Source organism: Sceloporus undulatus, chromosome 5 (genome assembly GCF_019175285.1).
Source record: "Sceloporus undulatus isolate JIND9_A2432 ecotype Alabama chromosome 5, SceUnd_v1.1, whole genome shotgun sequence".
Lineage (NCBI taxonomy): Eukaryota > Metazoa > Chordata > Lepidosauria > Squamata > Phrynosomatidae > Sceloporus > Sceloporus undulatus.
In genome coordinates this window covers 8,256,653-8,270,493 of record NC_056526.1, presented here as the reverse complement: position 1 = coordinate 8,270,493, position 13,841 = coordinate 8,256,653, and the positions used below count along the sequence as shown (strand labels likewise).

The 13,841-nt window shown below is 39.8% G+C and overlaps 1 protein-coding gene across 9 annotated transcripts in view; it reads left to right on the top strand.

Annotated features, from left to right (window-relative positions):
- Positions 1 to 13,841, top strand: part of SFMBT2 (Scm like with four mbt domains 2) — an 85,288-nt gene that overhangs the window by 21,156 nt on the left and 50,291 nt on the right. For all 9 annotated transcript variants that reach the window (XR_006104047.1, XM_042468043.1, XM_042468045.1 and 6 more), the window contains one exon: positions 13,511 to 13,599. Coding sequence is in view for 8 of the 9 variants with exons in the window: in XM_042468043.1 (XP_042323977.1) it covers positions 13,511 to 13,599 (89 nt within the window). In the remaining variant the exon portion in view is untranslated. The remainder of the gene's footprint in view (positions 1 to 13,510; positions 13,600 to 13,841) is intronic.

Genomic DNA, 13,841 nt, shown 5'->3' with positions numbered 1-13,841 from the left:
TTTATTGAGTATTTTATTTACAAAAGTTTACATTCTTCCAACATAATACCAGTATCATATATCATAATAATTTTTGTACCCATGGAAGAAACGTTTTTTATACTTCCCGTTACTAAGCAGCTGTTACATAAAGCTTTACTTGCTCCAATCATTTCCCATTCCCCCATACTTGTTTGTTTATAATGCTGTTAATCTATCTAGTTTATTATTATTATTATTATTATTATTATTATTATATGAACCTATTTCTAAGCGCGTGAAAATTTACATAGTGCTGTACTACAATCTTTTAATTAGCCAGTTCCTGCCCTCAGGCTTACAATCTAAAAAAGACAAACACAAAAGGAGAAGGGAGTGGAGGGGAAGGGGATGAGGGCCAGCAGTACTTCTTTACCTCCGAGGTCTGGACCAAGGGAGAGGGACTGGAGGGAGGGCTTGGGCTTCTTTGGATGGGTAAAACTTCTTCCAGGGAGGCGCCTGGTGGAGTTAGCCTGCCTCTCTAGGAGGATATACATAAAATAACTAATAGCACAAACAGGAAAATGATCAATAAAACAGGCAACAAAAGAACATCAAATAGCAGTGACAGTTTGTCAATGCCTGGGAACGCTCTCAACAGGATGGTCTTCATACTGTTTTGAAGCTGGTTTAAAGAAGTGAGGGTCCTTGCTCATAGGGGGAAGAAGGGTCCAGGAGTGAGGAGGGCGCAAGTGAAAAAGGCGAATCCGAGATGGGGGCAGAGGAAATCCTGGGCTGGGACAGCCGATCTTGACTACCAGAACGGAGGCCCGACTTGGAAGGTGAGGAAAAGAAGGTCTGGATAGTAAGGAGGGGCCAGCCCAATGGGGGGGCTTTAAAACGTCAACAGCAGGAGCTTATACTGAGGCGGAAAGAGAGGGGGAGCCAGTGAAGGGATGCCAACACAGGAGAGATGTGGTCAGAGCGGTGGTCAGATGTGAGTAATGCAGGCAGCTGAATGCTGGACAGAATTAAAGGGCGGAAGTGAGAAAGAGGAAGCCCAGCCAGGAGGATGTTGCAGTAATCAAGTTGTGATACCACTGGGGGCATGGACGCAGGATCTTGGCAGTAGAGACGGATAGATATGGGCATTTGGCAATATTGTATAAGTTTCTTTCATTGCAAGTATCATTTTGCCATTCTCTATGTGTGGGGAGTAAAAGTAATTTCCAGTTTTTTGCTATTATCATTCTGGCAACCGATATTAAACATTAATCCTTTCCAAAATTTCCTTTCTCCCCTCTGGTTCCAATAATGAGTCATGTTAACAAATATTTTCTGATCGAAAATCAAAAACAATTTTTAACATTAGGTTGAAGTCCAATGATCTTTTCCAAGTAAGGACTTTATATAGGTACAATGCGACCACAATATATGTATGTACAAATTTCTTTTTGGCATCTCAACATCATTTCATATTAATTTATATATTCTGTCTGTTGAACATGGTGTTTAATACCCTCTGTTTACTATTTAAATAGTTTTCTTTTAATGCTTGTTGCAACAGAGAATTTTATGCCTTTAATCTAGCTTTGCTTTTTCCCCATTTTTTCACTAGTCTAAATTATATTCCCAAACTCTGTGTTTCCCACTTTATCATGGCAGTCTTTTGATTTCCACTTGCTTCTAGCTGTTCTTTTCAGTAAAAGGTATTCTAAATTTTTTACTTCAGCAAGCTTTTCTCTCATCCTCATCCCATAAAGTTCATTTAATTTTCTCTTTCAAATTCAAATATAATAAAATCAATAATAAAATGTGTTGATTTATAGACCGGGTTTTTTTTCCTAAGATGCAAAGATGGGGTAAACCAGCATATTAAAACTTAGGTACAATCAAAATAAAAATGGCGAACATTAAGATACAATTTTAGACAACACATTAATGATTGAGTTACGATCCAAAATGTCAATATAGCTACAAAACATACAATTCAAAAATATAGTAAAAATCCCAGGTATATATAACATCATGAGTCAGTAGGGGAAAGACTTTTATTACAAGGAATTGGGAGGATAAAGCTTGTAGGACAGAGGTAGGTTTTTAACTGCCTTTTTTAAAGGTCTCCAACCGTTCCAACTGAGAAGATGCTCTTCGGCTAGGTAGAGCATTCCCAAGAGAGAGAAGGCGCTACTGCTGTACAAAGCCCTGTTGCATGGGTTAGTTCGCACCAGTCTCAACCTGAGGATGATTTGATGTACATAATGTACCTGTTTGTTCTGAGAGTGCGAGGTGGATTCATGCAGGGAGAGGCGTTTCCCTAGGTTAACCCGGTGCCCAAGAAATCCAATTTAGGGCCTTTAAACGGTAATACAACCAACACTTTGTTACTGGGACCGACAACGGATGTGCAGCAGTGAAGAGGTGTTAAAAATAATATATGCTTGTCTCTTCATAAACATGTCCTTAAGTTGTATATACATTCAACCAGTTCAATACAACTATTGCAAGTTATGATTTTCCTATTTTGGTCTTTAGTAGGAGGATTGTCCTTCATTGTTATAGGTTAGTATAAGATCTCTATATTGTTAATCCATTTTTGAATCTCTCTCCGTGCCATTGGCCCTACAATCAATCTTCCAAGGCAGGAAGCCCAATATGAAAACCAGTTTTGTTTTACAGTTTACACCAATTGATTGATTAGCGTTTCCTTCAGTAGATGTTTCATTAAAAGGACGTTAGAGAGCCCTCGTCCAGAGCTTCCTGGTCGGACACGTGGTTAAATGGCCTGTACTGCAGACATTCACTCAAACCACAAGGGTCGGTGGTTGCGAGTTCAAGACCAGCTAACAAGGGCCCAAAGCTTGACTCAGGCTTGCCATCACTTCCGAGGAAGGATGCTAAAAATGAGTACAACAGATGTTATATCCCACACTATGCTCTTAAAGAGGTACTATTGCAGTGTGGGATCTCTAGCCAGCCTCTGTTGCCCATGCTGGGATTGGGCAGTTTTAAGGCAGTTGTAGTTGAACTTATCTATGCTGAGAATTCTAAAGTACCCCTCCTTAAAACTGCGCCAGTACCCAGCATGCAACAGGAGGCAGCTAGAGGGAGTCACACTGGCATAGAGTTACCTCTTTAAGAAGTCGTTCTGATAAACACCAAACAGACTGTTGGCTGGGGCAAATTAGCTTACTTGGCTACTTAGCTTTACTTGCTGTTCACCTGCTATGCATCTTTGGAATAGCGGTATATAATAGAAAAACCAAAATTTATTAATTAATTGATTATTTATCCCTTTTTTTGCTCATTGTAGGACCAGAACCGTTAGGCATGCAACCCACTATGTATGTTAGTATCTTTCTAACCATAGAGAATTTTGCTTTGAAACCTATTTTGTACACCACAATCTTTCATCGCAGAAAATACATGCATCCACTGTACTATATGTAACAATGTTCTGGTACAGCCATGCCCCATATTGTTTAAATTGCATCATGTCACATTTGTCCATTAATTCTTTGATCTTTGGTTTGCCGTCTCAAATGAAATTCCTGTTCGTTCTTTTGTCCCATTGATAAGTTATGTTTCTGATTCCGGATTAGTTTACAAAACAAATCTAAAAATGTTTAAAGCACGGGTTTCCCACACCTGGGGGTCGCAACCCCTTCTGGTTGGGGTCGCCCAGGTTGGGAATCACCCCCTCCCCCCGTCACCTTCTTCGCCCGTGGGTGCTGGCGGCTGGACCAGGCAACCACGCGGAGGAAGGGAGCAAGTGCTCCTGTCCATGCCCCAGGCCTGGAAAGATGGCTTGGATGACTCAGCAGGATGAGCAGAGCCCCTGGGATCTTGAACCTATAATAGAGGAGCCAGAGCCGCCAGGGGCTTGAACCTGTAATGGAGGAGCCAAGAGGCTGGCCCGATAGTTCGTGCTGGAGCATGAGTCTATGGCCCCCTCCAGAGGTTTCAGACAGTCAAGTTGTCGCTGGTGCCGCAGGCTGTGGGACACATGGAGGAAAGATTGGGCAGTGGGTGCTACCTTCAATGAGCGTCGAGCAGAAAGAGCTAGGGCATTTCGAAGATCTGCGGAGGCTTTTAGCAGACAGCGTGTCTTCGTCAATCAGTGCACAGCTGGAAGGCAGCTCCTGTGCTTCTTAAAGCACCTGGAGCATGGTGTGGTTCTTTTTGCCAGTGGATACTCTGACCTTCTTTGGTAGGGGAAAGACTCTGTTCTGGCGAAACTAATATGTTTTATCAGGCTATGTGCATAAGGACATACAAAACATACATGAATTTCATTCTTAGACTTGGGTTCTATTTCCAGTAATATCTCATTATGTATAAGCAAATATTCCAAAATCCAGGTCATGGGGGGGGGGGCAGAAATCCAAAACACTTCTGGCCCCAAGCATTTTGGATAAGGGAGACTCAACCTGTATCATGATTCTATAGTTGAGAGATGTAATGTGTTCTTTTATCTATGGTTGTTCTGTGATCCTGGTTTCTGGCTTCTCTCGTGGTTTTGTCCAGATCCTGTCTCATTTCAAGAGCATCATCCCTAGTTGCATGGTAGCCTAACAGCTGGGGAAATTGTACCAGTTGCTTCTATCTCCAAGTTTTCTTGAGTTTAGTGGGTGCTTCTTCTGGGTGGGCAATTAAACTTACTGCTCTTAACAGCTGCTTGAACATGCTGACTGCCAGAATACAGTTCATGGCTGGGTGAATTTTCAATTCCTAGTAATTTGCTTAACATGGGAAGAAAAATGCTCTTGTCCCTTGGCTTCCTACCCTCTACTGATTTTCTTTTGCTGGTGACAGCTGGGGTCACAGTTGTGTTTAATATGGATTATACATTTATAATACAGATTTTTCTAGAGGCAGGAGCTGCCGAGATAGAGCTGGGACAAGACACTTCATTTTTTAAAAATGTGTTTATACTGGTCTAGAAAAGAAAAGATACTAGTATAGACAATGGAGATGGGCAACTCTCAGTGGTTAAAGTGGTGTGTCATGTTCTGGGACCATGGGGAACTGCACCTTAATTCTAACACCCCTGATCCCAGCCCAAAAGTCAGGGTATTCCCTTCTTGTTTTGAAAAAAGTCCCATCCAAACTAAAAAAAAAAAAAAAAATGAGCCCATTGGCTGAAAATTTGGGGAAATAGCCCATAGTGGTCATCTGGAGGCTTTGGAGGGTCCTGTGAATCATTCTGGGGTGGCAGGGACCTGGGGAGATAGCATGGTGTGGTGCTTGGATCATTGGACTATGACTCTGGAGACCAGGGTTTAAATCCCCACTTGGCCATGGATGGAAGCCCACTTTTCTAAAAATCTTTTTAAAGTGTATGTTTTACATTGTATTTATTTATTGGTTTCATTTATATGATGCCTTTCTCCCGGAGTGGGACCCAAAGTGGCTCCCAAAAGAAGTAAGTTAAAACCTGGCAATACAGTGATGAACAATTAAAATCATCACATTTAGAATATTTAGTGGTCTGACTATCACTCTGGAGACCAGGGTTCAGTTCCCCACTCAGCCATGTGAACCCACTGGATGACCTTGGGGAAGTCACAATCTCTCAGCCTCAGGAGAAGGCAATGGCAAACCTCCTCTGAACAAATCATGCCAGGAAAACTGAACAATAGCTTTGCGTTAGGGTTTCTATAAGTTGCAAATGACTTGAAGGTACATAACAAGAGGAGAGACAAGCTCCATGTGCTCTAAGAGAGAAAGCCTTTCCCTGTAGACATTATGGCTCTTGCATGTCTGTATAGGGAGATAGTCTCAGTCTAAACTGTATAGCGCTTTATAGGTCATGACCAGCACTTGCCTGGAAACAATCTGGCAGCCTGTGAATCTCTTTTAACAAGGAAGTTAATACGATTAATTGTTTAATTCAGTCTTAATGTTGATTGTTTTGTATGTTTCTAATTATATTGTAACCATTTTAAATTGTAAGCTGCATCGAGCCCCAATCTGAGGGAAAGGACAGGATATAAATAAAGTTAATAAGACTTATAATAATAACCAGAAAACTTGTCCCACATGCATTCAAGCTGCCAACTCTGTTGTAGGTTGCACCCACACTGCAGGAATAGTCCAGTTTGACACCACATTAACTGCCATGGTTCAATGCTATGTAGTTCTGGGAACTGCAGTTTGTTTTAGCACCAGAGCTCTCTGATAGAGAAAGCTAAATGTCTCACAAAACCACAGTTCCCAGAATTCCATAGCATTGACCCATGACAGTTAAAGTGGTCTCAAACTGTATTGTTTCCCCAGTGCAGATGCAGCCTTAGGTACACAGTACTCATTATGTGTGGCATGCACCTGCCATGTACCACACCCAGCCAGTTGCTTGGTAAAACATCCAGTTCCTAAGAGAAATTTGCCTGTTATTATAATAACTCCTAAGCTACTTCTGCCTAAAGGAAAATCTAGTCTGGAAGTGTATGAATGGTGTCAAACAGTATGACCCAAATGGATGGCACATAATGACTTCTAAAGAATAGTGTGTCTGCAGCAAAATATAGAGTGGAAATCTATGGAAGATTTAATGAATAAATATTTTGTGCCGACATGATGCTTCTCCAGTAGTTTATGATTCAGGCAGAAAGCAATAAACAAAGGAGCCACCTTCAGGGTTTGTTTAGGCTTTAAATTAAACTAATTTAATCAACTCCTGCAGTCAAGCTTGATATTGGTTTATTTCTCTGTGCTGCACTGTATTCAAAGCTTACGGGGGCTGTTCTCCCACTCCTCTTTCAGGTTTTGAATTAAAATGCTGGGTTTGTGTTTGGGTTTTTAAAATGTTTGGAGAGCTTGGGAACAATTGTTCATTTAATTGCTTTTCCCGGAGTGAGTTTGTTGGCTTTAGAGATCAATTTTTGATTATAGTGGGATGAAGTCTGCTAAGGAAATTGATTGGATCGCTTAGTTGCAATGGGAGAAAGAGAACCTTTGCATGGTAAATGAAAAGGACTCCATCGGGTACCCCAAAAACATTGGGGCTGTCACCTAGCCACAGAATGTAGAGAGATCTTGTAGCACCTTAGAGACTTCCTAAAAGAAAGAAGTTGGCAGCTTGAGTTTTCGCAGACTTAACTCTACTTCCAAATGCATCTGGGGAAGTAGACTCAAGTCTACAAAAACTCATGCTGCCAACTTCTTTCTTTAGTTAGTCCCTAAGGTGCTACAGGATTTTTCTTCATACTAATTCTACAGACAAAAAACCCAAATCTTTGAAACCTAGCCACAGTGGTTCTCCAGATGTTTTGGACTTCTGCTCCCAGAAGTCCCAGCTAACATGGCCAATGGCTAAGGCTTCTGGGAATTAAAATCCAAAACATCTAGAAGGCCAGCAGTTGGGAACAATTAACCTAGTAAATGCACCTAAGGAGGGCATTACAAACATGTTGTGCCACCACTGCAAAGGCCCTGTTCAGTCAATACAAATGTGTGATTCTTGAGCTTTTAACCCCATCTTGGATAGCTTGGACTAAAACTCTCAGAATCCCTGACCATTGGCCATGTTGGTTGGAACTTCTGGTAGGTGAAGATCAATATATCATGTTTTCAATAATGTTGATGTTTCAATCTTTTTTAACTTTTGTAAATTAAAGTTTTAGTTGAATCTTTTTAAAAGTTATTGTAAACCGTCTTGGATCCCGTTTTGGGAGAAAGATGGGATATAAGTACAATCAATCAATTTGGAAAGCCAGATATTGACACAATATTGGTATAGACTGGGGTGGGCAAAACGCAGCCCATGAGCCATATGTGGCACCCAGGAGAGGCCTTCAAAAAAGAAGTGTGGCAGGAATTGCAGAGACATATATACCTGATGGAAAATCTAATAGCAAATTTGTAAAAAGATTGGGGACTAGTTCAGGATTACCTGCAATATAGATATGGTGAACCAAATGATTGACAGATTCAAAGATTGAGTATTAAATATCCAAGGTGAACATAATGATATGGCAGAGAAGATTAACCAAAAAAGTGTGGAAAGATAAAAGAAATAAGTGTGTGTGTGTGTGTGTGTGTGTGTGTGTGTGTGTGTGATAACACACCAGGCATGTATATTTTGTTTCTTTTCCTTTTATTGATTGTTTCTGAAAGAAAGACATATTTCGGAGGATAAGAATTTAGGCTGATGCCTCAATATATTGGGAAGCATGTGTCTGATTGTTTGTTCAGATTTACATGTATTGATGTATGTTATATGTGATGTTATATTATAGTACGGGTGGATGAGGGTGAGAAAGTGGACAAGGGGAGGAAATGTTTTATTTGTTGTAAAATTATCTGTTTATTGTATATTTGATAATGTATATCAAAACTAATATATATATATATATATATATATATATATATATATATGAATATGATCAGGAAGTAATTTCCTGTTGCTTTGTACAAATGGTGCAGGGCCCCCCAAAATGTGTCATAAATGGCTGCACATGCCTTTGGAGACCAGTTTGCACCCCATTCGGCCATGGAAACCCATTGGGTGACCTTGGGCAAGTCATATTTTCTCATCCTCTGAGAAAGGCAAAGACAAACCCCCTCTGAACAAATCTTGCCAAGAAAACTCTGTAGTAGCCATAAGTCAGAAATGACTTAAAAGCACACAGCAGCAACAAGTAGAAATTTCAGCAGATGTTGCTTCTTATGTGGATCCATGGCAATTAGAAAGAAGCAATATATGTGATGTGGAAAAAAGACAAAGTCACAGAATGTTGAAAAAAGAGATGCTTTTATTCTTGAAAATAGCCCATTGGGTTTCGGCTTGGAAATACTGTGATGATGTTCTTCAGGGGATTACAACTTTAACATCAACCTGCGAGGATTTTAAAATGTCTCCAAGGTTTAAGTCTAGTAACTGTTTTCTACACAAAACTATCTACACAAGCATGAAGGGTGTGGGAGCCATCTCCAGATTACATTCTGGCAACTGCATATCCTCTCCGTGTGAGAGGATATTTTGAATTGTCATCCTCATAGCAGGATACAGATGGACGGTGCCTGTAATAAAATAAAGAGGTTGGGATTTATGGACCACTAAGAATGAATAAGTGTCACACTGAGATGGAGTGAAACCCCTTTTAATGAAATGACCCTGTGCTATGTTTATGAAAATATCTGTCTAACCAACACCAACTTTATTATAATGGGGAAGTTACAACAGGGGGGAATGAAGGAGGTGGTGATGGTGGCTGTAGCCAGAAGGGAGATTTACTGTGTCATCTCAATTTATAGGGCACAACATTCATATTGATGGCCAGGGGAAATACATAAAGTTAAGTACATGCAACTTTATAAGGTAAATCAATATGGACAAGCTTCTTTCTGTCATGGTCCTCCTTCACTCAAAGAGTGAAAGAATTTGTATCAGAAGCTGAATGACAGCCCCTCTTCTTTTTCCTCTTTCTTTCTGACATCCCCTTTTCTCTGACACATTAATTTTGATTAATGGATGAGCCAAGGAAATCTTTAACTATTTCAATGCCTTTCTTACCGACTTTAAAGTTGTGTAAATAGTCTGTTGTCATTATTTTTATCTTCTTAATATGTAGCTGTAACACTGCTTTTGCACTTTCTTCCTTAATGTTCATCAGTAGACATTCCAAATCTTTTCTGTTCTCTGCAAGTAACTTGGCATCATCTGCACAGCTTAAATTCTTGATGTTCCTTCCCTCAATATTGACACCTGCTTCCTCTGAGTCTAATTCTGCTTTCTGTATATGTTCTGCATATAAATTAAAGAGATAAGGTAATAAAATGCAGTCTTGTCTGCCCATCTTGCCATCTGCTTCTGTGGTGAGAATATACTTGAACCATGGCCATATTGATAGAGTTTTCCTTGAGTCTTATTGATGCTATTTGGTCAAGTTTCATATTGCATATCCTGACTGTTTTCGCTACAGCTTTCCTCACTATTAATGCCACCCCAGTTCTTCATTGATTATCATTTCCAGAGTAAATCACTCTGTAATTATCTGATTGAAAATGACCCATTCCTGACCACTTTAGCTCTCTTACACCAAGTATGGCTATGCATATTTTTGCCATTTCTTGTTTAACAATTTCCAGCTTTCCCCAGTTCTGCTCCTAGATATCAGATTCCTTCTTTAAATGTTTGTTTTAGTATTTTAAAAAAACTGGATATACAACAATAAGAGCAAAGAGAAAGGTGAGAAAAGAAAGAGATTAAATTCATCCCTCCATATTTGCGGCTTTGATTATTCACGGATTTGGTTAATATGTTCTCTCTAGGAATATCTATGTCGTCCAGTGCAATGCTGTGGTGAACATTAACTAAAAGTTGCACTGAAAGACCTAGAGATTCCTAGAGAGAACGCTCCACTAAGCATTTGTAGCTCTTCCACCGCAATTCTGTGGTCAGTGTTTGTCGGACGTTGACCACAGAGTTGCACTGGAGGACCTAGAGATTCCTAGAGAGGTGTCCTCTCAGGTAAAAACATGGTGTTTTTGTTATTTGTGGTTTTTCCACATTCACGGGTGTCTTGTGCTCCTAACCCTAGTGAATATGGAGGGGCAAGTGTAGTATATTTTAGCTGAAAGCTCTGACAGTAACTAGGCATTAGAGAAGCGTTTTAGCCTTTTAGAATGTGGATGGGGAGCCCATACAAAAGCCAGGAAACCCTCAGATTATCATGTTATAGGGAAGAGCATGAGTACATCTAGAAAATCATAAAGGCCTGAATTCATCCCCAGGGTTTGGGGTTCCTGGCCTCTTGTTTAAGATATTTGAAACAATCACACCACTTTTTAACATCAAGATCCTTTGTCTTATTTCAGTTGCTAAGAGGATAAAAGTCAAGGAGAATGTTATACAGGATTGGTGGAGCAGTGAGGTTAACTATTTGGAAGTTTCATCATGTCATAGGAGTTGGCAATATTCCTGATTCTAAGATCAGGGTTAGGTAACTAGAGGTACTCAGGAAAATTCCTTTCCAGTTGCAAACAGTTTGAGCTTTTATGTGTGTGTTTTGATGAACATAAAAAGTTTCTTCCCATTTGAAAAACTAAGTAAGACAAATAAGCTTGGTGAAGCTGTAGGGAGCAAGACTGAATCTGCAGAGGGAAGAAAAGGAGCCATTTATCCACATGAACCCTCCAGCTGCATTTTATTTTAAGGACCATAAATCTGTTAATTCCTCCAGAGACGTTATTCAAAGATAGCATTAGGTAATACTTATGGTTAGTTGTTTCAATTTTTTTTAAAACAAGCATCGAGTGCAGCCACCTTGTAATTATGGTGGTTTAAATGCAATTTGCACATACTCATAAACCAGAAATGCAATAACAATAATAATAGACATATTTCCAGGAAGGTTAATTTAATGGAGTGGCACGTGTTAAATTGACCTGAGCCGGGAGCCAACGTATGTCTTGCAGGAAAGGAGAAGAGCTAGCTTGTGTTCTGGACTGACCAGGCCAGTAAAGGTTCAATTGGCTATATTGTCTGGGGACTATTTATTTATTTATTTTATTAATATTCCGCCCTTTCCTTGCATAAACAAGGTGGATTACAAAGCAAAGGGAGCAAAATACAAAATACAAAGCTATATTGAACTGAATATACCTCATGACCATGTGATTGGGAAAAACAGCCCTGGGCATATAAGCTTATTATCTTTCTCCATGGCTTATTGCAGACTTTCCAGGTTGATGTAGCTACTAGCCAGGTTCTGTTTATGTAGTAAATTCAAACAGAATTCGAAATATTCCTTTTTGGGATTACAGTGGGGAAAGATTCAAGAGCCAGCATGGTGTAGTGGTTAGAGCATAGGGCTGTGGCTGCATCTGCCCAGCAGAGATAATCTGGTTTGCCACCACTTTAACTGCCATGGATCAAGGCTATGAAATTCTGGGAACTGTAGTTTCTTGTGGCATCACAACACCCTACTGTTCCCAGAATTCCATAGCATTGAGCCATGGCAGTTAAAGTGGTGTCAAACCAGATTGTCTCTGCTGTGAAGCTGCAGCCTATGACTCTGGAGACAATGTTTCAAATCCCACCCAGCCATGGAAACCCACTGGGTGACCTTGGGCAAGAAACATTATCTCAGCCTCAGAGGAAGGCATTGGCAAACCCCTCTCTGAACAAATATTGCCAAACTCCATGATAGGTCCTCCTTAGGGTTGCCATAAGTCAGAAACCACTTGAAGACACCCATCAACAGAGGGATTTTAGTGCATCTAACTTGGTGCTTGCGTTATTTGTATCAGTGATTGAGATCAGCCCTGAACATGATGCCTCAGATAATTTACTAGATTAAATACCAGCTTCAGGCTTCCTTCTTTGAGCCTCAGAAACTCAAACATATTGTTATAAGTTGCATTCAACAGAGCTAGTGGTATAGCTAAACAGGCCACATGTACCAGGTCTTAACTTCATGGGAGCTGCAATGAAGGAGATGCTGCAGTTGCCCAATGGGGAATTGTGATTACCTCTCCAGTTTGAAAAGGCTGACGGGTGTCTGCCATTTCAGGTTGGAGCAAGACCATTCTGGTAACAGAGGGACAACTACCTCCACTTGTATCCATATCTTACCTCTTGCTGGCACATGACACTTTTTCCTTAAGAACCAGCTGCATTACAGCGTAATTAAATAGCTAATTTGTAATGGTTCCATTTTGCTGCTTCATTACGTCTTGTTTCCTCTTCAGCCTGCAAATGACGTGAACTATTGATTCTCATTGTTGGTAATGTTTCCAACCTTTGTCATCTGAAGTTTGATTGATAGATTTGCTGCTAGTTATTAATGTCTCAGCTTTGGTGGAGAGTGTAAATCATGTCTACTTGCTTGTTGGTTTTTTAAAATACGCTCTTATTCATGGAGTGATTTCCAAGGGTTATGTGCTTTGCATTGCACTCTGTGTATAGATTGTGCTCCCCTGATCTCAGCACCTAAACTTTCTTCTTTGGTCTTTGGAGTAATGGGAAGGAATCTCCAGGCAAGAGCCCTGTCTTGAAAAGTATGTGTATATAGATTTGCCTCATTTGTTACATTTATTTGAAAGGCATACTTGAGTGGCTGAAGCTTAGTTGATGATATTACACCAGCTTAAAGGCATCACCAGAGACTGCCCTTTATAACTTCACATGATAGGTTCACCTTAGGGTTGCCATATGTTGGAAATGTCTTGAAAGCACAACAGCAACAACTTTTAATAATATTGTGCATGCAATAAAGTTTGTATACATTTGAACCATCAGAAAGCAAAGGTATCACTATCTCAACCACCCATGAAAAAAAAATTGGTTTTCAGAATATTTCAGATTTCAAAATTCTGGATAAGGAAGACTCAGTTTATATTTTTAATCATGTTATTAATTTTTTTGTGTTTTAATTGTAATTGTATTGGTTTTGGAATTGTTACCTTCTCAGAGTTCTGTTCCTTAGTAAAGACAGATATTACCTACCTACTTTCTTTTTTCCTTCCTTCCTTCTTTTAGGGATATGATTCTGTGAGTCAGAATCTTTGTTCTTAAGCTAATCATACCTTCATTTACTTTTTTCAGCGATTAAAGAGAAATACACAGACTGGACAGAGTTTCTCATACATGATTTGACTGGTTCACGGACAGCACCTGCAAATTTATTGGAAGGCGTATGTATTGAGTTAATACATTTTCCTGAGTGCTGTTATGTTTATGATCAAACATTTTTTTTAAAAAAAACCCTACAGTGTAAGGTTACCTGTGTTTTTAACCTATTGAACATAATAATTGAATCTATTGAATGTTTTAACATACAGTAATGATCTGTTTCATAAGGTCATCACATTCTCAGCAGATAATAATTTAGGCTGATGGGGAGAGAGAGAGAGAGAGGAAGAGAAACCGACCCAGA